This window comes from Malaya genurostris, chromosome 1 (genome assembly GCF_030247185.1).
Source record: "Malaya genurostris strain Urasoe2022 chromosome 1, Malgen_1.1, whole genome shotgun sequence".
Classification (NCBI taxonomy): domain Eukaryota; kingdom Metazoa; phylum Arthropoda; class Insecta; order Diptera; family Culicidae; genus Malaya; species Malaya genurostris.
In genome coordinates this window covers 115721270-115746801 of record NC_080570.1, presented here as the reverse complement: position 1 = coordinate 115746801, position 25532 = coordinate 115721270, and the positions used below count along the sequence as shown (strand labels likewise).

Genomic DNA, 25532 nt, shown 5'->3' with positions numbered 1-25532 from the left:
AAACCACTCTTTGGCGATACTTCCGCTGCTGTCGATTCATTGTTTACAATTTAAAAAACAATAGTCCAGAAAAATTACCTACACCTACCTAGCACCGAATGGTAACCGTCATGTGCGTATTCCCTAACAGGGCCGACGGATTCGGTGCCCGAACGTATCGCACGATTCTACTGCATTCACACACTCGTTTGTATTCGCTTAGTCGTTCGCTCGTTCTACCTGCTTTAGAAAAGTGCACATTAGAAAAAATGGCTGAAACCGCTGTTGACGTATCGGCCGCAGCTCCGGTTGCTGCTTCACCGGCCAAGGCACCGAAGAAAGCCAAAGCCGCCAAGGGAGAAGCCAAAAAACCGAAGAAGCCATCGACACATCCACCAGTCAATGACATGGTAGTGGCTGCCATCAAGACGCTGAAGGAACGCAACGGATCTTCGCTGCAGGCCATCAAGAAGTACATCGCCGCCAACTACAAGTGCGACGTCGCCAAGCTGGCCCCGTTCATCAAGAAGGCCCTGAAATCTGGCGTCGAGAAGGGAAAGCTCACCCAGACCAAGGGTTCCGGTGCATCCGGCTCGTTCAAAATCAAAGCCGGTGCCAAGCAACCGGCTGGCGAGAAGAAGCCGAAGAAGGCTGCTGCCAAAAAACCGAAGAAGGCTGCCGGAGAGAAGAAAAAGGTTGCCAAGAAACCCGCTGGCGAGAAGAAACCGAAGGCCAAAAAGCCTGCAGGTGAGAAAAAGCCGAAAGCCGCCGCTGCAAAGAAGGCTAAGGCAGCACCAGCCAAGGCCGCCAAGAAGGCTGCTGCACCGAAGCAGAAGGCCACCAAGCCATCGAAAGCCGCTGCCAACAAGCCCAAGACCCCGAAGCCAAAGAAGGCCGCGCCAGCCAAAAAAGCTGCCCCGAAGAAGGTGGCTGCCAAGAAGTAAATTGACCCATCGTCAGTCAGTCATCATCATCATGTCGAATTCTACCGTTCTTATTTCGACGGTGTTCAACAAAACAGTCCTTTTCAGGACTACCAAAAAATCCATGCAAAGAATTAATCGATATTTCCTACTTCGCTCGCTTTTGGGTAGTCCGCTTCAACAAAACTGCACAGTAAGAAAAAAAAAAAAAGTATGCTTTTATCCATCACAGCAGCACTACTTTCTGAGCGTGTGCTTCACCGACACGCTATAGTGGATAAATTGGTGCGCAGCCATAGAGCCGACCCCGCTGCTACGCGCATGCTTCTCTTGTAGTACAATCAAATATGTTCGTTCGCTCAGTCGGTAAGCAGCGACGAAAGGATCGGTAGGTGATCAAATGAAAATGCGGACGGATTATGCACGATGATTGATGAAGTCCGTTCGTAAAAATCTAGCTTGCGAAAATTCATCAATAAAAATGGTTGATGTTTTTGTTCCCAATTATATTTGTATTTTAAAACTATCCCAGTTTTCCTTTTCTTGGAAAATGAATGCCGTTATAGTTTCCATTTAGTGTAGAGCCAGTTCGGACACGGTATCGCTCTGTACGCGGTTTTTCGTATAATCATATTTAATTTAGTAGCTTGACTCTCCAGACGATTGTCGTTTTCATTCAACCAACCTTGCTTGATCGGTAAAAAAAAAATAAATCTATTCTCCAGCGCAATCGACCACCGACCATCGACTTTTCACTTGTAATGTGGGAAATTATCCTAGAAGCTATGGAAAAAAAAACAAGTCTTATGGCGCTTGCATGAGTAAATATGATTGATCGATAGTAAAATAGTAAATTTCTATAAGTTCTTTATCAGAAAATTGTGGTCGTCCTGAAAAGGACGTTTTTTCGATTGGTTTCAGTGCGAATCAAGTGCAATTTAGGCCTTCTTTTCGGTTTTCTTCGGGAGCAACACTGCCTGGATGTTTGGCAGTACACCGCCCTGTGCGATGGTAACTCCGGAGAGCAGTTTGTTCAACTCCTCGTCGTTACGGATGGCCAGCTGCAGATGACGAGGGATGATTCTCGTTTTCTTGTTGTCACGGGCAGCGTTACCGGCCAATTCCAGCACTTCGGCGGCCAGGTATTCCATCACTGCCGCCAGATAGACCGGTGCACCGGCACCGACACGTTCGGCGTAGTTTCCTTTCCGAAGCAGACGGTGGATTCTGCCTACTGGGAACTGCAGACCAGCACGGTTCGAGCGGGACTTTGCCTTTCCCTTAACTTTTCCTCCTTTGCCACGGCCAGACATTTTCTTTTATGTGTTTTGTTTTCGTAAAAAATCCACGAAACGATGCTAACAGCTAGGATGCTAACTCGGTAATACTGGCTGCCGCAGTACTAACCCTCTGTTTTATACCATCTCGCTGTTTCTCGTTCTGCGAATAGGCAGAGCATAAAGCGCAAAAGAGGATCAAATTTTGACAAAGGGGCTGTCCCTACTGCGTTGCCTGTAGCAGGTATAAAACGGGGTTTCTTGGGCGAGCTAGCGTCATTTACGTGAAAACAGCTACTCTGAACGCACGTCAACGTTAGAACGATGGCACCGAAAACTAGTGGAAAGGCGGCCAAAAAATCCGGCAAGGCCCAGAAGAACATCGCCAAGGGTGATAAGAAGAAGAAGAAGATCCGCAGGAAGGAAAGCTACGCTATCTACATCTACAAAGTGTTGAAGCAGGTCCACCCTGATACCGGAGTATCCTCGAAGGCGATGAGCATCATGAACAGTTTCGTCAATGACATCTTCGAACGCATTGCATCCGAGGCATCGCGTTTGGCTCATTACAACAAACGTTCGACGATTACCTCTCGCGAAATCCAGACTGCCGTTCGTCTGCTTTTGCCAGGAGAGTTGGCCAAGCACGCCGTTTCTGAGGGAACCAAAGCCGTCACCAAGTACACCAGCTCCAAGTAAACTGAGAACAACACCGACCCCGTGTATGCGAGAACTAACAAACGGCCCTTTTAAGGGCCACAAACAAATCTACACAAAGTGTTAAATTCGAATTCTCGTGTGTTGTTTTGCTTGCTTCTTCTTTACTCGTTTCGATTGTGATGGTGGTGGCCGTTTGTGAAAGAAAGTGCAATAGAGGGAAGGTGCTGGGCAATTGGTTTGAGTGAGTTTAGTTGTTTTGAACAATATCATCCAATTTGTGCATTACATTATGCTGGAACTGAATTCCTTGAAACCAGCCACACACCGTTGCGGAAGCGAGAGAGAGCGAATTGTTTTAGGCACTACTTTTGTACAGGGATGACCAAAGATTTCCCGCCTTTTCCGAAGAACGGCGAAAGAAGACATTGATAAAACAAAAAACTTATCACATTCTCAGAGGGTAAATTTTGAAAAGGCGTCCCATAGTAAAGTATTCTTCTATGATGCTTTGATGGTAAGACTTCATCACGAAGACGACAAGCAAATGTAAATTTCTTTCGAACATGCACTTTTTCATTTGATTGCGCGCGTGCGTGTGTGTTTGTTTTCGTGAAAATCGCAGGTTTTCGAGAAGAATAAATCTCCTGTGCCAAAATAACGAAAATGTCATTATCTCTAGCAACCGAAGTTTACTGTTTGCTTGTTAGGAACAATTAGATTTGTACCTGCAGGACAGAAAACATTAGTTTGTTCGATTTTGCGAGTGGTGATTTATATTTTAATAGCGATTTGAGTTAGCATTCATCATTTATCACTCATCCATCGATTATCAATGAAAGGAGATGAATTCGGAGACAAAGAACGAAAAAGAAGATTTTCCGCTTTCCAAAAACATACACCAATACATATGTATATCAACGTCATACTGGTTTACTTCAATGTATGGGTATTGGTTTTTCCCTCAGTCATAATAAAGTTCATTCTTATGTTCTCTAACTTGCTTTTCTCTCTCTCTCGCTCTCCCAACGCACCTCTGTTTGCGATAAGTTGGAACATGTTGTTCATGGCAGTCTACACACACACACACACACACACACAATTTGCGCAATAGTGCAACTGAGGTATGCGATTCACAAAATTGCTTGCTACTGAAAATTGCGGAAAAGAAAACACAAGACAAATTTTTTCAATTTTGTAGGCACAAGCGTTTTGAAACACGTACAATAACGGGAAGGTATCATATAAAGATTGGTTTTTACTTTTGTCGTTAAGTTTTTTTTTTCATGTACGTATTGTTTACCTCTCGGATGGTGGTAGGTAGAAACGAACAACCGTTTATACGACGCAAAGTCAAACCGATTTCCCATATCCCATCCATGAGCATGAGCAGAGGGAGAAAAAATACCGGTTAACCTGGACTACTTTTCACTTGAGAGTTTGAGAGATTTTTCACCATTTCAACCATTTTTCGTTCAGTTGCCATTTGTCATTGTTGCTAAGCTAACCTAACCATCCGAACAGCGAGAGTTCCGTTCACTGCGTTAGGATTGAGTAAGCCGCGTTCATCGTTTGATCATGTCAACGAAACTCAACAATCGATGCAATAGCAACTTGCTATTGAGTAATCTTTCAGTAATTTCTTACATGGACCGTCGGAAAACAATTCGGAGTTCCTGTTTTCCAAGTAGATAGTCTTTCCAATAGGATATTCTAATGAGCAGCAGTTTTTATTTTTCCTGCTAGAATCGCACACCAATACACACTTACCAACCACTAAACTGCGGTTCGGTCTAGACAATTGGTGTACACTGTTGCCATAGTTGTTCGTCGGTTATTTTCATTCTCTCTTTCACGCCTCTCGCATTCTCGTAGTAGCCAATATTACTCTCCTTATTGTTTACGTTCGTGTCGCTATCGTATTTGTGGCATTCGTATTCGTTCGAAAATATATGTTAGTCGAATGGTCGAAACATCATCGGATTGATGAAAATATGTTCAAACAATCAAAATTATTCGCCAATCCAACAAAACTTTCATTGGCGAGAGTGTACTGTTTAATGAACTCTTCTCTCAATGTTTCAATATTCAGTTGCAATACTTAAAGCTCTAAACGTTTTCTCGAAAAATACCGACACAAGTTACCAAGCTAATTGGATTGGTGGTACTGACGATGCTTTTGGTTGTCAATAATAAACAATGCCACGTGTAGGGGCCGCTAATGTAATGTAAATGAATATACAGACACACACACACACACACACACACGCACGCGCGCGTTTATGCGACCTTGCCCTCCGGTTCTGAGACCGATGGCTGAACTTAGGTACAGCTTGATTTTCGTTTCCTCATATACACATTACATTACCATTTGTTTTTGGCCTGTGTGTGTGGCAGTGTTTATTCACCATCATGGTGGTAGCTACGATATCTTCTTCTTCTTCTTCTTTTTTTCTAGTCGGTCGTCACCATTCATGAGATGATGCCGACCAATGACACAGATACATGCGCTATATTGGATCGGTGTGTCGTCACGGATACGAACGAAAATTATTCTCTTATTTCTCGTGCGACACTTTCTCTAAGATTATATGATCAAGTTTGGATGTTTTAATGGCTGCATTTTCCGGTAAATCGATGGGAAAGATTTTCGCCATTGAACTCACATCGATCATTCTAAAATTCCGATTCGTCTGGTATGACCGATTTTGTCTTCTGTTTTCCAAACACTGAAAAAGCGGACATCATTTTCGCATCAGGTAGATACACCGATTCAGGGTAAAATTCCGAAAACGAAAATGAACAAAGGTCGCTATACTTGATTTGCGCATTATACTTTCCAGGCGTATCACAACTTTAGCAATCTTTAATTCAAAGCAATCTTAAATATTTCTTTATCACAGTGAGGTGGTCGTCCTGAAAAGGACGGGTTCTGTAAGGGGGGTAACACCAATATGTTCCGGAAATCGCAATTTAGGCCTTTTTCTCGGTTTTCTTCGGGAGCAGCACTGCCTGGATGTTTGGCAGTACACCGCCCTGTGCGATAGTAACTCCGGAGAGCAGTTTGTTCAACTCCTCGTCGTTACGGATGGCCAGCTGCAGATGGCGAGGGATGATTCTCGTTTTCTTGTTGTCACGGGCAGCGTTACCGGCCAATTCCAGCACTTCGGCGGCCAGGTATTCCATCACTGCCGCCAGATAGACCGGTGCACCGGCACCGACACGTTCGGCGTAGTTTCCCTTCCGGAGCAGACGGTGGATTCTGCCTACTGGGAACTGCAGACCAGCACGGTTTGAGCGGGACTTTGCCTTTCCCTTAACTTTTCCTCCTTTACCACGGCCAGACATTTTGTGTGTGCGTGTTTCTGCGTAAAAAATCCACGAGATGCTGTTAACGACTAGACAGCCAATTCAGTAATACTGGCTGCCGCCGTACTAACCCTCTGTTTTATATCGTCTCACTGTTTCCCGTTCTGCGAACAGGAAAAGGAATTCTAACAAAGGGGCAGTCCATGCGCCGCTCTCAATAGCAGGTATAAAACGAGCTGTCATATGGCAAATAGCGTCATTTAAGTTAAAGCAGTTACTCTGAACGTACGAGAACCGTCAAGCACGATGGCACCGAAAACCAGTGGAAAGGCAGCCAAAAAATCCGGCAAGGCCCAGAAAAACATCGCCAAGGGAGATAAGAAAAAGAAGAAGATCCGCAGGAAGGAAAGCTACGCTATCTACATCTACAAAGTGTTGAAGCAGGTCCACCCTGATACCGGAGTATCCTCGAAGGCGATGAGCATCATGAACAGTTTCGTCAATGACATCTTCGAACGCATTGCATCCGAGGCATCGCGTTTGGCCCATTACAACAAACGTTCGACGATTACCTCTCGCGAAATCCAGACCGCCGTTCGTCTGCTTTTGCCAGGAGAGTTGGCCAAGCACGCCGTTTCGGAAGGAACCAAAGCCGTCACCAAGTACACTAGCTCCAAGTAAACTGAGTGAGAACAACCAAACCCCCCCGATCGTGTGTGTGCATACGAATCGCCAAGCATAATCGGCCCTTTTAAGGGCCACAAACAAATCTACACAAAGTGTTAAGTTCGCATATTTCCCTCATTCAATCACCAAACACATTTTGTTCGTTGATGATTTTACTTTCATCAGCCAACAAACACCTAACGAGAAAAACAGAACAAATTATGAACAACACAGGTACAATTGTTCTCGCGTTTCGGAGTATTCATCCATGCCATATGGACAATATATTGTTCGGAGCAAAAATATGTTGGTTTCGAAATAAAGAAAAGTATCGATTACTTTTCGGACCAATCGACAGACTTGGTCGACCAACCAAATAATAAATTGCTACACATACACATGCATGCTACTGTAAACCAACCAATGACATATCAACAGCAATCGTTTTTCTATCCTAGGCGGCTTTGAGCAAATGCTGCATGTTGTATAGTCGAAATTCGAAGCCAACAGCATTGACAGTTGACCAGAACAGTTGAATGGGAATGAATGATTTCGAAAAGATAGTTCATGTTAAACAACATAACTAATTTCTTTTCTCAAATGTTACGTTTTTCAGCGGCGCGTTGAGTAGTACTCAAGTGTCAACAGCAGTTTGAAACTCACAACCGACCAGAAATAATAATGTCGTGTTTGCTTGATGCGAAACCGAAAACCAGTTTCCACCCTAACGACTGCTGGTTAAATTGTTTGTTTGAAAACCTAGTTGTTGGACTGAAAAATCTAGTCAGTTTCGAACCCGGTTGAATTCACACTACTCACTACTCTATTGCACACTTCTTACTATTCTCATATCATCACCACCACCACCACCATCATCATCATCATCATCATCATGATTATAGATTATAATGAATACCAGCAAATGCTAACTAATTCTTTGCGAAACATATTGGTGGCCCTGAAAAGGGCCTTTTATCCTTCCGTATTATGTTATGTGTGTTCTCGTTACGACGTTTAACCTCCGAAACCATACAGAGTGCGACCCTGTCGCTTCAGAGCATACACGACATCCATGGCGGTGACGGTCTTGCGCTTGGCGTGTTCAGTGTAGGTTACTGCATCTCGGATCACATTTTCCAGGAACACCTTCAGCACTCCACGAGTTTCCTCATAGATCAGACCGGAGATACGCTTGACACCACCACGACGAGCCAGACGACGGATAGCGGGCTTGGTAATTCCCTGGATGTTATCACGAAGCACTTTACGATGACGCTTGGCGCCTCCTTTTCCGAGTCCCTTTCCTCCTTTGCCGCGACCAGTCATTTTTCTCTGCTAGCTGCTTGTTCTTGCAAGTAAGACAGTACAAGTGAAACTAATGCCACTTCGCAGACCGGTGCTTTTTTTTATACCTACCGAGAGGGTCCGTTTCGTGCTTTGCTTTGTGCTGATTGGCTGCTTCAGAGCGGTCGGGCAGGTATAAAACAGCCAGCCAGGTCCGTTTTGAGCTCATTCTGTGTTTTGTTTTCAACGCGTACAGTACGGTGTAGAGAGAAAGGATAAGCAAAAGAAAGAAATAATGGCTCGTACCAAGCAGACCGCTCGTAAATCGACCGGAGGAAAGGCTCCTCGTAAGCAACTGGCGACAAAGGCTGCTCGCAAAAGTGCTCCTGCTACTGGCGGAGTGAAGAAACCCCATCGTTATCGGCCAGGAACAGTAGCCCTTCGGGAGATCCGTCGTTACCAGAAATCGACTGAGCTGTTGATTCGCAAGCTGCCGTTCCAGCGTTTAGTGCGTGAAATTGCCCAAGATTTCAAGACCGACCTTCGCTTCCAGAGTTCCGCCGTCATGGCACTGCAGGAGGCCAGCGAAGCCTATCTAGTCGGTTTGTTCGAGGACACCAATCTATGCGCGATCCACGCCAAGCGTGTTACCATCATGCCAAAGGACATCCAGCTGGCTCGTCGGATCCGTGGCGAACGTGCTTAAACAGGCTATCGGCTTTCGTTTGATCTCACAACATATACCCCAAAGGCCCTTTTCAGGGCCACCCAATCAATTACCAACGAGTTTACGAATTCGAATATTTTCCCTTAAACAATCACATACTCAGACACACACACACAAGTTGCGCGCGCACAGAAAATGACATCCGATCCGTTGCACAATTCATGCCCCCCATATGGAAAGTCAGTAATCTATAGGTGTTTGAAATGTTTTCCTTATTTTTTGGTCTTTCATTTTTGTTTCTGCTAAAGTAGCAGTTGAGAGGAGAATAGACGACCTGCTGACAGACAAGCAGCACAGACAATACACATTGCTTCCCTGTTACATAGTTCAGCAAAATTTGTAACCCAGCTTGCAACACATCGTGCACTCGCCGTGTCATGCCATGTGACTGACTGCCTGACAATTCTGACGGGATTCGGCCACCAGTTACTAGTATTACTCTGCTACTGCTACTCTCAATACACTATACTATACAATATTGGTTCAAAATCATGAAAATACCAATTTGTTTCGTTCCAAGACTACCCCGACAGACGCTTGCTTGCCGTTGACATAGTCAACGTCCCATCCCCAGACGACTGGTGGGGATGTTTCTGGCGAAAGAAATACACAGCAATTGCCAATCTTTGAATAGTAGGCTAATGTTCGGTTGGGTTCGGTGCTTTCTTCCGGTACGTGACAATTTTCGGCCAATATCTATCAAATATAAGCAACACTCAAATTCGGTATCAAATCAAATCACTGCTCGAGTTCTTTGTTGCCAATCGATTGAGACTGAGAGACTGACTATGTCTGGCACGCACGCTAGACAGATGGAGGTGTCGAAGGATTATTATTATTATTTAATGGTAATACTTGCACCGTATATTTTGCATGTAAAATCCTAAATGCGCTCCACAATTCCGGTATTCTGATTTGGGAAAGATTGTTTTTTGGTTATTGCTTCTGATGACAAATATTCTCAGCCCAGCCAGCCGTTTGTGGTACGTGAACAACACACCACACATTTGACTCGTTGTGTTAGAAAGGACTTCGGTTTGTTTGATTCTAATTTTTCACTGTCGAAATTTTTAAACATCCTCTCTCTTGGAATTGACCTGTCCTGATGTTCAGGTTTAATATTTGCAAGATGAACCAAATTCAAATGGCAAAACAAGTTCATTACAAAAAATAGTAACCAAAATGCTTTCAGAACAACCGACACGCCCGGGCGTTGGCGACGTTGGCCAGCATTATTCGTTGGCAGTGCCATCGTGTTCCAGATTTCGGAAGGCATGTTCGGAAATATTATGCTCACGTAACATATCTGTTAGTCAAATTGTTTAAAAATTGTATTTTCCAAATGCAGAACACGGAAAAATTGAAAAGCTTAGTCACCGGTTCGTACTGCGTTTTGGTCGTTTGATCGATTTGCGCCAGACAGCAGGTTCAAGTTTGACCGATTCAATCTCGTGCGCGTCGCAACCGTCATCGAACGGGTTGTGTTAGTTGTCAAGAGAAAATATTTCTCTTCCCAATGAACCATGTTTCGTTGGAGTCCGCATTGTTTAAATGGTACTGTTTTACTATTTTTGACAATTCGAAATAAGCATGTACCGTTTGTCCGATATTGAATGCATATTTCGCTATCATCACTGCCCGTCCGGCTGTTCGCGAATGGTGGAGCAGAAAGTTCAAACATCGTAGCAAACATAAAACCACTCTTTGGCGATACTTCCGCTGCTGTCGATTCATTGTTTACAATTTAAAAAACAATAGTCCAGAAAAATTACCTACACCTACCTAGCACCGAATGGTAACCGTCATGTGCGTATTCCCTAACAGGGCCGACGGATTCGGTGCCCGAACGTATCGCACGATTCTACTGCATTCACACACTCGTTTGTATTCGCTTAGTCGTTCGCTCGTTCTACCTGCTTTAGAAAAGTGCACATTAGAAAAAATGGCTGAAACCGCTGTTGACGTATCGGCCGCAGCTCCGGTTGCTGCTTCACCGGCCAAGGCACCGAAGAAAGCCAAAGCCGCCAAGGGAGAAGCCAAAAAACCGAAGAAGCCATCGACACATCCACCAGTCAATGACATGGTAGTGGCTGCCATCAAGACGCTGAAGGAACGCAACGGATCTTCGCTGCAGGCCATCAAGAAGTACATCGCCGCCAACTACAAGTGCGACGTCGCCAAGCTGGCCCCGTTCATCAAGAAGGCCCTGAAATCTGGCGTCGAGAAGGGAAAGCTCACCCAGACCAAGGGTTCCGGTGCATCCGGCTCGTTCAAAATCAAAGCCGGTGCCAAGCAACCGGCTGGCGAGAAGAAGCCGAAGAAGGCTGCTGCCAAAAAACCGAAGAAGGCTGCCGGAGAGAAGAAAAAGGTTGCCAAGAAACCCGCTGGCGAGAAGAAACCGAAGGCCAAAAAGCCTGCAGGTGAGAAAAAGCCGAAAGCCGCCGCTGCAAAGAAGGCTAAGGCAGCACCAGCCAAGGCCGCCAAGAAGGCTGCTGCACCGAAGCAGAAGGCCACCAAGCCATCGAAAGCCGCTGCCAACAAGCCCAAGACCCCGAAGCCAAAGAAGGCCGCGCCAGCCAAAAAAGCTGCCCCGAAGAAGGTGGCTGCCAAGAAGTAAATTGACCCATCGTCAGTCAGTCATCATCATCATGTCGAATTCTACCGTTCTTATTTCGACGGTGTTCAACAAAACAGTCCTTTTCAGGACTACCAAAAAATCCATGCAAAGAATTAATCGATATTTCCTACTTCGCTCGCTTTTGGGTAGTCCGCTTCAACAAAACTGCACAGTAAGAAAAAAAAAAAAAGTATGCTTTTATCCATCACAGCAGCACTACTTTCTGAGCGTGTGCTTCACCGACACGCTATAGTGGATAAATTGGTGCGCAGCCATAGAGCCGACCCCGCTGCTACGCGCATGCTTCTCTTGTAGTACAATCAAATATGTTCGTTCGCTCAGTCGGTAAGCAGCGACGAAAGGATCGGTAGGTGATCAAATGAAAATGCGGACGGATTATGCACGATGATTGATGAAGTCCGTTCGTAAAAATCTAGCTTGCGAAAATTCATCAATAAAAATGGTTGATGTTTTTGTTCCCAATTATATTTGTATTTTAAAACTATCCCAGTTTTCCTTTTCTTGGAAAATGAATGCCGTTATAGTTTCCATTTAGTGTAGAGCCAGTTCGGACACGGTATCGCTCTGTACGCGGTTTTTCGTATAATCATATTTAATTTAGTAGCTTGACTCTCCAGACGATTGTCGTTTTCATTCAACCAACCTTGCTTGATCGGTAAAAAAAAAATAAATCTATTCTCCAGCGCAATCGACCACCGACCATCGACTTTTCACTTGTAATGTGGGAAATTATCCTAGAAGCTATGGAAAAAAAAACAAGTCTTATGGCGCTTGCATGAGTAAATATGATTGATCGATAGTAAAATAGTAAATTTCTATAAGTTCTTTATCAGAAAATTGTGGTCGTCCTGAAAAGGACGTTTTTTCGATTGGTTTCAGTGCGAATCAAGTGCAATTTAGGCCTTCTTTTCGGTTTTCTTCGGGAGCAACACTGCCTGGATGTTTGGCAGTACACCGCCCTGTGCGATGGTAACTCCGGAGAGCAGTTTGTTCAACTCCTCGTCGTTACGGATGGCCAGCTGCAGATGACGAGGGATGATTCTCGTTTTCTTGTTGTCACGGGCAGCGTTACCGGCCAATTCCAGCACTTCGGCGGCCAGGTATTCCATCACTGCCGCCAGATAGACCGGTGCACCGGCACCGACACGTTCGGCGTAGTTTCCTTTCCGAAGCAGACGGTGGATTCTGCCTACTGGGAACTGCAGACCAGCACGGTTCGAGCGGGACTTTGCCTTTCCCTTAACTTTTCCTCCTTTGCCACGGCCAGACATTTTCTTTTATGTGTTTTGTTTTCGTAAAAAATCCACGAAACGATGCTAACAGCTAGGATGCTAACTCGGTAATACTGGCTGCCGCAGTACTAACCCTCTGTTTTATACCATCTCGCTGTTTCTCGTTCTGCGAATAGGCAGAGCATAAAGCGCAAAAGAGGATCAAATTTTGACAAAGGGGCTGTCCCTACTGCGTTGCCTGTAGCAGGTATAAAACGGGGTTTCTTGGGCGAGCTAGCGTCATTTACGTGAAAACAGCTACTCTGAACGCACGTCAACGTTAGAACGATGGCACCGAAAACTAGTGGAAAGGCGGCCAAAAAATCCGGCAAGGCCCAGAAGAACATCGCCAAGGGTGATAAGAAGAAGAAGAAGATCCGCAGGAAGGAAAGCTACGCTATCTACATCTACAAAGTGTTGAAGCAGGTCCACCCTGATACCGGAGTATCCTCGAAGGCGATGAGCATCATGAACAGTTTCGTCAATGACATCTTCGAACGCATTGCATCCGAGGCATCGCGTTTGGCTCATTACAACAAACGTTCGACGATTACCTCTCGCGAAATCCAGACTGCCGTTCGTCTGCTTTTGCCAGGAGAGTTGGCCAAGCACGCCGTTTCTGAGGGAACCAAAGCCGTCACCAAGTACACCAGCTCCAAGTAAACTGAGAACAACACCGACCCCGTGTATGCGAGAACTAACAAACGGCCCTTTTAAGGGCCACAAACAAATCTACACAAAGTGTTAAATTCGAATTCTCGTGTGTTGTTTTGCTTGCTTCTTCTTTACTCGTTTCGATTGTGATGGTGGTGGCCGTTTGTGAAAGAAAGTGCAATAGAGGGAAGGTGCTGGGCAATTGGTTTGAGTGAGTTTAGTTGTTTTGAACAATCTCATCCAATTTGTGCATTACATTATGCTGGAACTGAATTCCTTGAAACCAGCCACACACCGTTGCGGAAGCGAGAGAGAGCGAATTGTTTTAGGCACTACTTTTGTACAGGGATGACCAAAGATTTCCCGCCTTTTCCGAAGAACGGCGAAAGAAGACATTGATAAAACAAAAAACTTATCACATTCTCAGAGGGTAAATTTTGAAAAGGCGTCCCATAGTAAAGTATTCTTCTATGATGCTTTGATGGTAAGACTTCATCACGAAGACGACAAGCAAATGTAAATTTCTTTCGAACATGCACTTTTTCATTTGATTGCGCGCGTGCGTGTGTGTTTGTTTTCGTGAAAATCGCAGGTTTTCGAGAAGAATAAATCTCCTGTGCCAAAATAACGAAAATGTCATTATCTCTAGCAACCGAAGTTTACTGTTTGCTTGTTAGGAACAATTAGATTTGTACCTGCAGGACAGAAAACATTAGTTTGTTCGATTTTGCGAGTGGTGATTTATATTTTAATAGCGATTTGAGTTAGCATTCATCATTTATCACTCATCCATCGATTATCAATGAAAGGAGATGAATTCGGAGACAAAGAACGAAAAAGAAGATTTTCCGCTTTCCAAAAACATACACCAATACATATGTATATCAACGTCATACTGGTTTACTTCAATGTATGGGTATTGGTTTTTCCCTCAGTCATAATAAAGTTCATTCTTATGTTCTCTAACTTGCTTTTCTCTCTCTCTCGCTCTCCCAACGCACCTCTGTTTGCGATAAGTTGGAACATGTTGTTCATGGCAGTCTACACACACACACACACACACACACACACAATTTGCGCAATAGTGCAACTGAGGTATGCGATTCACAAAATTGCTTGCTACTGAAAATTGCGGAAAAGAAAACACAAGACAAATTTTTTCAATTTTGTAGGCACAAGCGTTTTGAAACACGTACAATAACGGGAAGGTATCATATAAAGATTGGTTTTTACTTTTGTCGTTAAGTTTTTTTTTTCATGTACGTATTGTTTACCTCTCGGATGGTGGTAGGTAGAAACGAACAACCGTTTATACGACGCAAAGTCAAACCGATTTCCCATATCCCATCCATGAGCATGAGCAGAGGGAGAAAAAATACCGGTTAACCTGGACTACTTTTCACTTGAGAGTTTGAGAGATTTTTCACCATTTCAACCATTTTTCGTTCAGTTGCCATTTGTCATTGTTGCTAAGCTAACCTAACCATCCGAACAGCGAGAGTTCCGTTCACTGCGTTAGGATTGAGTAAGCCGCGTTCATCGTTTGATCATGTCAACGAAACTCAACAATCGATGCTAAATAAGCAACTTGCTATTGAGTAATCTTTCAGTAATTTCTTACATGGACCGTCGGAAAACAATTCGGAGTTCCTGTTTTCCAAGTAGATAGTCTTTCCAATAGGATATTCTAATGAGCAGCAGTTTTTATTTTTCCTGCTAGAATCGCACACCAATACACACTTACCAACCACTAAACTGCGGTTCGGTCTAGACAATTGGTGTACACTGTTGCCATAGTTGTTCGTCGGTTATTTTCATTCTCTCTTTCACGCCTCTCGCATTCTCGTAGTAGCCAATATTACTCTCCTTATTGTTTACGTTCGTGTCGCTATCGTATTTGTGGCATTCGTATTCGTTCGAAAATATATGTTAGTCGAATGGTCGAAACATCATCGGATTGATGAAAATATGTTCAAACAATCAAAATTATTCGCCAATCCAACAAAACTTTCATTGGCGAGAGTGTACTGTTTAATGAACTCTTCTCTCAATGTTTCAATATTCAGTTGCAATACTTAAAGCTCTAAACGTTTTCTCGAAAAATACCGACACAAGTTACCAAGCTAATTGGATTGGTGGTACTGACGATGCTTTTGGTTGTCAATAATAAACAATGCCACGTGTAGGGGCCGCTAATGTAATGTAAATGAATATACAGACACACACACACACACACACACACGCACGCGCGCGTTTATGCGACCTTGCCCTCCGGTTCTGAGACCGATGGCTGAACTTAGGTACAGCTTGATTTTCGTTTCCTCATATACACATTACATTACCATTTGTTTTTGGCCTGTGTGTGTGGCAGTGTTTATTCACCATCATGGTGGTAGCTACGATATCTTCTTCTTCTTCTTCTTTTTTTCTAGTCGGTCGTCACCATTCATGAGATGATGCCGACCAATGACACAGATACATGCGCTATATTGGATCGGTGTGTCGTCACGGATACGAACGAAAATTATTCTCTTATTTCTCGTGCGACACTTTCTCTAAGATTATATGATCAAGTTTGGATGTTTTAATGGCTGCATTTTCCGGTAAATCGATGGGAAAGATTTTCGCCATTGAACTCACATCGATCATTCTAAAATTCCGATTCGTCTGGTATGACCGATTTTGTCTTCTGTTTTCCAAACACTGAAAAAGCGGACATCATTTTCGCATCAGGTAGATACACCGATTCAGGGTAAAATTCCGAAAACGAAAATGAACAAAGGTCGCTATACTTGATTTGCGCATTATACTTTCCAGGCGTATCACAACTTTAGCAATCTTTAATTCAAAGCAATCTTAAATATTTCTTTATCACAGTGAGGTGGTCGTCCTGAAAAGGACGGGTTCTGTAAGGGGGGTAACACCAATATGTTCCGGAAATCGCAATTTAGGCCTTTTTCTCGGTTTTCTTCGGGAGCAGCACTGCCTGGATGTTTGGCAGTACACCGCCCTGTGCGATGGTAACTCCGGAGAGCAGTTTGTTCAACTCCTCGTCGTTACGGATGGCCAGCTGCAGATGGCGAGGGATGATTCTCGTTTTCTTGTTGTCACGGGCAGCGTTACCGGCCAATTCCAGCACTTCGGCGGCCAGGTATTCCATCACTGCCGCCAGATAGACCGGTGCACCGGCACCGACACGTTCGGCGTAGTTTCCCTTCCGGAGCAGACGGTGGATTCTGCCTACTGGGAACTGCAGACCAGCACGGTTTGAGCGGGACTTTGCCTTTCCCTTAACTTTTCCTCCTTTACCACGGCCAGACATTTTGTGTGTGCGTGTTTCTGCGTAAAAAATCCACGAGATGCTGTTAACGACTAGACAGCCAATTCAGTAATACTGGCTGCCGCCGTACTAACCCTCTGTTTTATATCGTCTCACTGTTTCCCGTTCTGCGAACAGGAAAAGGAATTCTAACAAAGGGGCAGTCCATGCGCCGCTCTCAATAGCAGGTATAAAACGAGCTGTCATATGGCAAATAGCGTCATTTAAGTTAAAGCAGTTACTCTGAACGTACGAGAACCGTCAAGCACGATGGCACCGAAAACCAGTGGAAAGGCAGCCAAAAAATCCGGCAAGGCCCAGAAAAACATCGCCAAGGGAGATAAGAAAAAGAAGAAGATCCGCAGGAAGGAAAGCTACGCTATCTACATCTACAAAGTGTTGAAGCAGGTCCACCCTGATACCGGAGTATCCTCGAAGGCGATGAGCATCATGAACAGTTTCGTCAATGACATCTTCGAACGCATTGCATCCGAGGCATCGCGTTTGGCCCATTACAACAAACGTTCGACGATTACCTCTCGCGAAATCCAGACCGCCGTTCGTCTGCTTTTGCCAGGAGAGTTGGCCAAGCACGCCGTTTCGGAAGGAACCAAAGCCGTCACCAAGTACACTAGCTCCAAGTAAACTGAGTGAGAACAACCAAACCCCCCCGATCGTGTGTGTGCATACGAATCGCCAAGCATAATCGGCCCTTTTAAGGGCCACAAACAAATCTACACAAAGTGTTAAGTTCGCATATTTCCCTCATTCAATCACCAAACACATTTTGTTCGTTGATGATTTTACTTTCATCAGCCAACAAACACCTAACGAGAAAAACAGAACAAATTATGAACAACACAGGTACAATTGTTCTCGCGTTTCGGAGTATTCATCCATGCCATATGGACAATATATTGTTCGGAGCAAAAATATGTTGGTTTCGAAATAAAGAAAAGTATCGATTACTTTTCGGACCAATCGACAGACTTGGTCGACCAACCAAATAATAAATTGCTACACATACACATGCATGCTACTGTAAACCAACCAATGACATATCAACAGCAATCGTTTTTCTATCCTAGGCGGCTTTGAGCAAATGCTGCATGTTGTATAGTCGAAATTCGAAGCCAACAGCATTGACAGTTGACCAGAACAGTTGAATGGGAATGAATGATTTCGAAAAGATAGTTCATGTTAAACAACATAACTAATTTCTTTTCTCAAATGTTACGTTTTTCAGCGGCGCGTTGAGTAGTACTCAAGTGTCAACAGCAGTTTGAAACTCACAACCGACCAGAAATAATAATGTCGTGTTTGCTTGATGCGAAACCGAAAACCAGTTTCCACCCTAACGACTGCTGGTTAAATTGTTTGTTTGAAAACCTAGTTGTTGGACTGAAAAATCTAGTCAGTTTCGAACCCGGTTGAATTCACACTACTCACTACTCTATTGCACACTTCTTACTATTCTCATATCATCACCACCACCACCACCATCATCATCATCATCATCATCATGATTATAGATTATAATGAATACCAGCAAATGCTAACTAATTCTTTGCGAAACATATTGGTGGCCCTGAAAAGGGCCTTTTATCCTTCCGTATTATGTTATGTGTGTTCTCGTTACGACGTTTAACCTCCGAAACCATACAGAGTGCGACCCTGTCGCTTCAGAGCATACACGACATCCATGGCGGTGACGGTCTTGCGCTTGGCGTGTTCAGTGTAGGTTACTGCATCTCGGATCACATTTTCCAGGAACACCTTCAGCACTCCACGAGTTTCCTCATAGATCAGACCGGAGATACGCTTGACACCACCACGACGAGCCAGACGACGGATAGCGGGCTTGGTAATTCCCTGGATGTTATCACGAAGCACTTTACGATGACGCTTGGCGCCTCCTTTTCCGAGTCCCTTTCCTCCTTTGCCGCGACCAGTCATTTTTCTCTGCTAGCTGCTTGTTCTTGCAAGTAAGACAGTACAAGTGAAACTAATGCCACTTCGCAGACCGGTGCTTTTTTTTATACCTACCGAGAGGGTCCGTTTCGTGCTTTGCTTTGTGCTGATTGGCTGCTTCAGAGCGGTCGGGCAGGTATAAAACAGCCAGCCAGGTCCGTTTTGAGCTCATTCTGTGTTTTGTTTTCAACGCGTACAGTACGGTGTAGAGAGAAAGGATAAGCAAAAGAAAGAAATAATGGCTCGTACCAAGCAGACCGCTCGTAAATCGACCGGAGGAAAGGCTCCTCGTAAGCAACTGGCGACAAAGGCTGCTCGCAAAAGTGCTCCTGCTACTGGCGGAGTGAAGAAACCCCATCGTTATCGGCCAGGAACAGTAGCCCTTCGGGAGATCCGTCGTTACCAGAAATCGACTGAGCTGTTGATTCGCAAGCTGCCGTTCCAGCGTTTAGTGCGTGAAATTGCCCAAGATTTCAAGACCGACCTTCGCTTCCAGAGTTCCGCCGTCATGGCACTGCAGGAGGCCAGCGAAGCCTATCTAGTCGGTTTGTTCGAGGACACCAATCTATGCGCGATCCACGCCAAGCGTGTTACCATCATGCCAAAGGACATCCAGCTGGCTCGTCGGATCCGTGGCGAACGTGCTTAAACAGGCTATCGGCTTTCGTTTGATCTCACAACATATACCCCAAAGGCCCTTTTCAGGGCCACCCAATCAATTACCAACGAGTTTACGAATTCGAATATTTTCCCTTAAACAATCACATACTCAGACACACACACACAAGTTGCGCGCGCACAGAAAATGACATCCGATCCGTTGCACAATTCATGCCCCCCATATGGAAAGTCAGTAATCTATAGGTGTTTGAAATGTTTTCCTTATTTTTTGGTCTTTCATTTTTGTTTCTGCTAAAGTAGCAGTTGAGAGGAGAATAGACGACCTGCTGACAGACAAGCAGCACAGACAATACACATTGCTTCCCTGTTACATAGTTCAGCAAAATTTGTAACCCAGCTTGCAACACATCGTGCACTCGCCGTGTCATGCCATGTGACTGACTGCCTGACAATTCTGACGGGATTCGGCCACCAGTTACTAGTATTACTCTGCTACTGCTACTCTCAATACACTATACTATACAATATTGGTTCAAAATCATGAAAATACCAATTTGTTTCGTTCCAAGACTACCCCGACAGACGCTTGCTTGCCGTTGACATAGTCAACGTCCCATCCCCAGACGACTGGTGGGGATGTTTCTGGCGAAAGAAATACACAGCAATTGCCAATCTTTGAATAGTAGGCTAATGTTCGGTTGGGTTCGGTGCTTTCTTCCGGTACGTGACAATTTTCGGCCAATATCTATCAAATATAAGCAACACTCAAATTCGGTATCAAATCAAATCACTGCTCGAGTTCTTTGTTGCCAATCGATTGAGACTGAGAGACTGACTATGTCTGGCACGCACGCTAGACAGATGGAGGTGTCGAAGGATTATTATTATTATTTAATGGTAATACTTGCACCGTATATTTTGCATGTAAAATCCTAAATGCGCTCCACAATTCCGGTATTCTGATTTGGGAAAGATTGTTTTTTGGTTATTGCTTCTGATGACAAATATTCTCAGCCCAGCCAGCCGTTTGTGGTACGTGAACAACACACCACACATTTGACTCGTTGTGTTAGAAAGGACTTCGGTTTGTTTGATTCTAATTTTTCACTGTCGAAATTTTTAAACATCCTCTCTCTTGGAATTGACCTGTCCTGATGTTCAGGTTTAATATTTGCAAGATGAACCAAATTCAAATGGCAAAACAAGTTCATTACAAAAAATAGTAACCAAAATGCTTTCAGAACAACCGACACGCCCGGGCGTTGGCGACGTTGGCCAGCATTATTCGTTGGCAGTGCCATCGTGTTCCAGATTTCGGAAGGCATGTTCGGAAATATTATGCTCACGTAACATATCTGTTAGTCAAATTGTTTAAAAATTGTATTTTCCAAATGCAGAACACGGAAAAATTGAAAAGCTTAGTCACCGGTTCGTACTGCGTTTTGGTCGTTTGATCGATTTGCGCCAGACAGCAGGTTCAAGTTTGACCGATTCAATCTCGTGCGCGTCGCAACCGTCATCGAACGGGTTGTGTTAGTTGTCAAGAGAAAATATTTCTCTTCCCAATGAACCATGTTTCGTTGGAGTCCGCATTGTTTAAATGGTACTGTTTTACTATTTTTGACAATTCGAAATAAGCATGTACCGTTTGTCCGATATTGAATGCATATTTCGCTATCATCACTGCCCGTCCGGCTGTTCGCGAATGGTGGAGCAGAAAGTTCAAACATCGTAGCAAACATAAAACCACTCTTTGGCGATACTTCCGCTGCTGTCGATTCATTGTTTACAATTTAAAAAACAATAGTCCAGAAAAATTACCTACACCTACCTAGCACCGAATGGTAACCGTCATGTGCGTATTCCCTAACAGGGCCGACGGATTCGGTGCCCGAACGTATCGCACGATTCTACTGCATTCACACACTCGTTTGTATTCGCTTAGTCGTTCGCTCGTTCTACCTGCTTTAGAAAAGTGCACATTAGAAAAAATGGCTGAAACCGCTGTTGACGTATCGGCCGCAGCTCCGGTTGCTGCTTCACCGGCCAAGGCACCGAAGAAAGCCAAAGCCGCCAAGGGAGAAGCCAAAAAACCGAAGAAGCCATCGACACATCCACCAGTCAATGACATGGTAGTGGCTGCCATCAAGACGCTGAAGGAACGCAACGGATCTTCGCTGCAGGCCATCAAGAAGTACATCGCCGCCAACTACAAGTGCGACGTCGCCAAGCTGGCCCCGTTCATCAAGAAGGCCCTGAAATCTGGCGTCGAGAAGGGAAAGCTCACCCAGACCAAGGGTTCCGGTGCATCCGGCTCGTTCAAAATCAAAGCCGGTGCCAAGCAACCGGCTGGCGAGAAGAAGCCGAAGAAGGCTGCTGCCAAAAAACCGAAGAAGGCTGCCGGAGAGAAGAAAAAGGTTGCCAAGAAACCCGCTGGCGAGAAGAAACCGAAGGCCAAAAAGCCTGCAGGTGAGAAAAAGCCGAAAGCCGCCGCTGCAAAGAAGGCTAAGGCAGCACCAGCCAAGGCCGCCAAGAAGGCTGCTGCACCGAAGCAGAAGGCCACCAAGCCATCGAAAGCCGCTGCCAACAAGCCCAAGACCCCGAAGCCAAAGAAGGCCGCGCCAGCCAAAAAAGCTGCCCCGAAGAAGGTGGCTGCCAAGAAGTAAATTGACCCATCGTCAGTCAGTCATCATCATCATGTCGAATTCTACCGTTCTTATTTCGACGGTGTTCAACAAAACAGTCCTTTTCAGGACTACCAAAAAATCCATGCAAAGAATTAATCGATATTTCCTACTTCGCTCGCTTTTGGGTAGTCCGCTTCAACAAAACTGCACAGTAAGAAAAAAAAAAAAAGTATGCTTTTATCCATCACAGCAGCACTACTTTCTGAGCGTGTGCTTCACCGACACGCTATAGTGGATAAATTGGTGCGCAGCCATAGAGCCGACCCCGCTGCTACGCGCATGCTTCTCTTGTAGTACAATCAAATATGTTCGTTCGCTCAGTCGGTAAGCAGCGACGAAAGGATCGGTAGGTGATCAAATGAAAATGCGGACGGATTATGCACGATGATTGATGAAGTCCGTTCGTAAAAATCTAGCTTGCGAAAATTCATCAATAAAAATGGTTGATGTTTTTGTTCCCAATTATATTTGTATTTTAAAACTATCCCAGTTTTCCTTTTCTTGGAAAATGAATGCCGTTATAGTTTCCATTTAGTGTAGAGCCAGTTCGGACACGGTATCGCTCTGTACGCGGTTTTTCGTATAATCATATTTAATTTAGTAGCTTGACTCTCCAGACGATTGTCGTTTTCATTCAACCAACCTTGCTTGATCGGTAAAAAAAAAATAAATCTATTCTCCAGCGCAATCGACCACCGACCATCGACTTTTCACTTGTAATGTGGGAAATTATCCTAGAAGCTATGGAAAAAAAAACAAGTCTTATGGCGCTTGCATGAGTAAATATGATTGATCGATAGTAAAATAGTAAATTTCTATAAGTTCTTTATCAGAAAATTGTGGTCGTCCTGAAAAGGACGTTTTTTCGATTGGTTTCAGTGCGAATCAAGTGCAATTTAGGCCTTCTTTTCGGTTTTCTTCGGGAGCAACACTGCCTGGATGTTTGGCAGTACACCGCCCTGTGCGATGGTAACTCCGGAGAGCAGTTTGTTCAACTCCTCGTCGTTACGGATGGCCAGCTGCAGATGACGAGGGATGATTCTCGTTTTCTTGTTGTCACGGGCAGCGTTACCGGCCAATTCCAGCACTTCGGCGGCCAGGTATTCCATCACTGCCGCCAGATAGACCGGTGCACCGGCACCGACACGTTCGGCGTAGTTTCCTTTCCGAAGCAGACGGTGGATTCTGCCTACTGGGAACTGCAGACCAGCACGGTTCGAGCGGGACTTTGCCTTTCCCTTAACTTTTCCTCCTTTGCCACGGCCAGACATTTTCTTTTATGTGTTTTGTTTTCGTAAAAAATCCACGAAACGATGCTAACAGCTAGGATGCTAACTCGGTAATACTGGCTGCCGCAGTACTAACCCTCTGTTTTATACCATCTCGCTGTTTCTCGTTCTGCGAATAGGCAGAGCATAAAGCGCAAAAGAGGATCAAATTTTGACAAAGGGGCTGTCCCTACTGCGTTGCCTGTAGCAGGTATAAAACGGGGTTTCTTGGGCGAGCTAGCGTCATTTACGTGAAAACAGCTACTCTGAACGCACGTCAACGTTAGAACGATGGCACCGAAAACTAGTGGAAAGGCGGCCAAAAAATCCGGCAAGGCCCAGAAGAACATCGCCAAGGGTGATAAGAAGAAGAAGAAGATCCGCAGGAAGGAAAGCTACGCTATCTACATCTACAAAGTGTTGAAGCAGGTCCACCCTGATACCGGAGTATCCTCGAAGGCGATGAGCATCATGAACAGTTTCGTCAATGACATCTTCGAACGCATTGCATCCGAGGCATCGCGTTTGGCTCATTACAACAAACGTTCGACGATTACCTCTCGCGAAATCCAGACTGCCGTTCGTCTGCTTTTGCCAGGAGAGTTGGCCAAGCACGCCGTTTCTGAGGGAACCAAAGCCGTCACCAAGTACACCAGCTCCAAGTAAACTGAGAACAACACCGACCCCGTGTATGCGAGAACTAACAAACGGCCCTTTTAAGGGCCACAAACAAATCTACACAAAGTGTTAAATTCGAATTCTCGTGTGTTGTTTTGCTTGCTTCTTCTTTACTCGTTTCGATTGTGATGGTGGTGGCCGTTTGTGAAAGAAAGTGCAATAGAGGGAAGGTGCTGGGCAATTGGTTTGAGTGAGTTTAGTTGTTTTGAACAATCTCATCCAATTTGTGCATTACATTATGCTGGAACTGAATTCCTTGAAACCAGCCACACACCGTTGCGGAAGCGAGAGAGAGCGAATTGTTTTAGGCACTACTTTTGTACAGGGATGACCAAAGATTTCCCGCCTTTTCCGAAGAACGGCGAAAGAAGACATTGATAAAACAAAAAACTTATCACATTCTCAGAGGGTAAATTTTGAAAAGGCGTCCCATAGTAAAGTATTCTTCTATGATGCTTTGATGGTAAGACTTCATCACGAAGACGACAAGCAAATGTAAATTTCTTTCGAACATGCACTTTTTCATTTGATTGCGCGCGTGCGTGTGTGTTTGTTTTCGTGAAAATCGCAGGTTTTCGAGAAGAATAAATCTCCTGTGCCAAAATAACGAAAATGTCATTATCTCTAGCAACCGAAGTTTACTGTTTGCTTGTTAGGAACAATTAGATTTGTACCTGCAGGACAGAAAACATTAGTTTGTTCGATTTTGCGAGTGGTGATTTATATTTTAATAGCGATTTGAGTTAGCATTCATCATTTATCACTCATCCATCGATTATCAATGAAAGGAGATGAATTCGGAGACAAAGAACGAAAAAGAAGATTTTCCGCTTTCCAAAAACATACACCAATACATATGTATATCAACGTCATACTGGTTTACTTCAATGTATGGGTATTGGTTTTTCCCTCAGTCATAATAAAGTTCATTCTTATGTTCTCTAACTTGCTTTTCTCTCTCTCTCGCTCTCCCAACGCACCTCTGTTTGCGATAAGTTGGAACATGTTGTTCATGGCAGTCTACACACACACACACACACACACACACACAATTTGCGCAATAGTGCAACTGAGGTATGCGATTCACAAAATTGCTTGCTACTGAAAATTGCGGAAAAGAAAACACAAGACAAATTTTTTCAATTTTGTAGGCACAAGCGTTTTGAAACACGTACAATAACGGGAAGGTATCATATAAAGATTGGTTTTTACTTTTGTCGTTAAGTTTTTTTTTTCATGTACGTATTGTTTACCTCTCGGATGGTGGTAGGTAGAAACGAACAACCGTTTATACGACGCAAAGTCAAACCGATTTCCCATATCCCATCCATGAGCATGAGCAGAGGGAGAAAAAATACCGGTTAACCTGGACTACTTTTCACTTGAGAGTTTGAGAGATTTTTCACCATTTCAACCATTTTTCGTTCAGTTGCCATTTGTCATTGTTGCTAAGCTAACCTAACCATCCGAACAGCGAGAGTTCCGTTCACTGCGTTAGGATTGAGTAAGCCGCGTTCATCGTTTGATCATGTCAACGAAACTCAACAATCGATGCTAAATAAGCAACTTGCTATTGAGTAATCTTTCAGTAATTTCTTACATG

At 44.4% G+C, this 25532-nt stretch overlaps 3 protein-coding genes across 3 annotated transcripts; 2 read left to right on the top strand and 1 right to left on the bottom strand.

The window, feature by feature from the left end:
* The first annotated feature begins 248 nt into the window (after positions 1 to 248).
* Positions 249 to 923, top strand: LOC131427738 (histone H1B-like). Its single transcript, XM_058591195.1, has one exon. It carries the CDS (start codon positions 249 to 251, stop codon positions 921 to 923), a length of 675 nt encoding a protein of 224 aa, XP_058447178.1.
* A 6902-nt stretch (positions 924 to 7825) lies between these two features.
* On the bottom strand, positions 7826 to 8137 carry LOC131427728 (histone H4). Its single transcript, XM_058591183.1, has one exon. The coding sequence runs from the start codon at positions 8135 to 8137 to the stop codon at positions 7826 to 7828; it is 312 nt and encodes a 103-aa protein (XP_058447166.1).
* A 13150-nt stretch (positions 8138 to 21287) lies between these two features.
* On the top strand, positions 21288 to 21962 carry LOC131427723 (histone H1B-like). The gene has a single exon (XM_058591172.1). The coding sequence runs from the start codon at positions 21288 to 21290 to the stop codon at positions 21960 to 21962; it is 675 nt and encodes a 224-aa protein (XP_058447155.1).
* The last annotated feature ends 3570 nt before the right edge of the window (positions 21963 to 25532 follow it).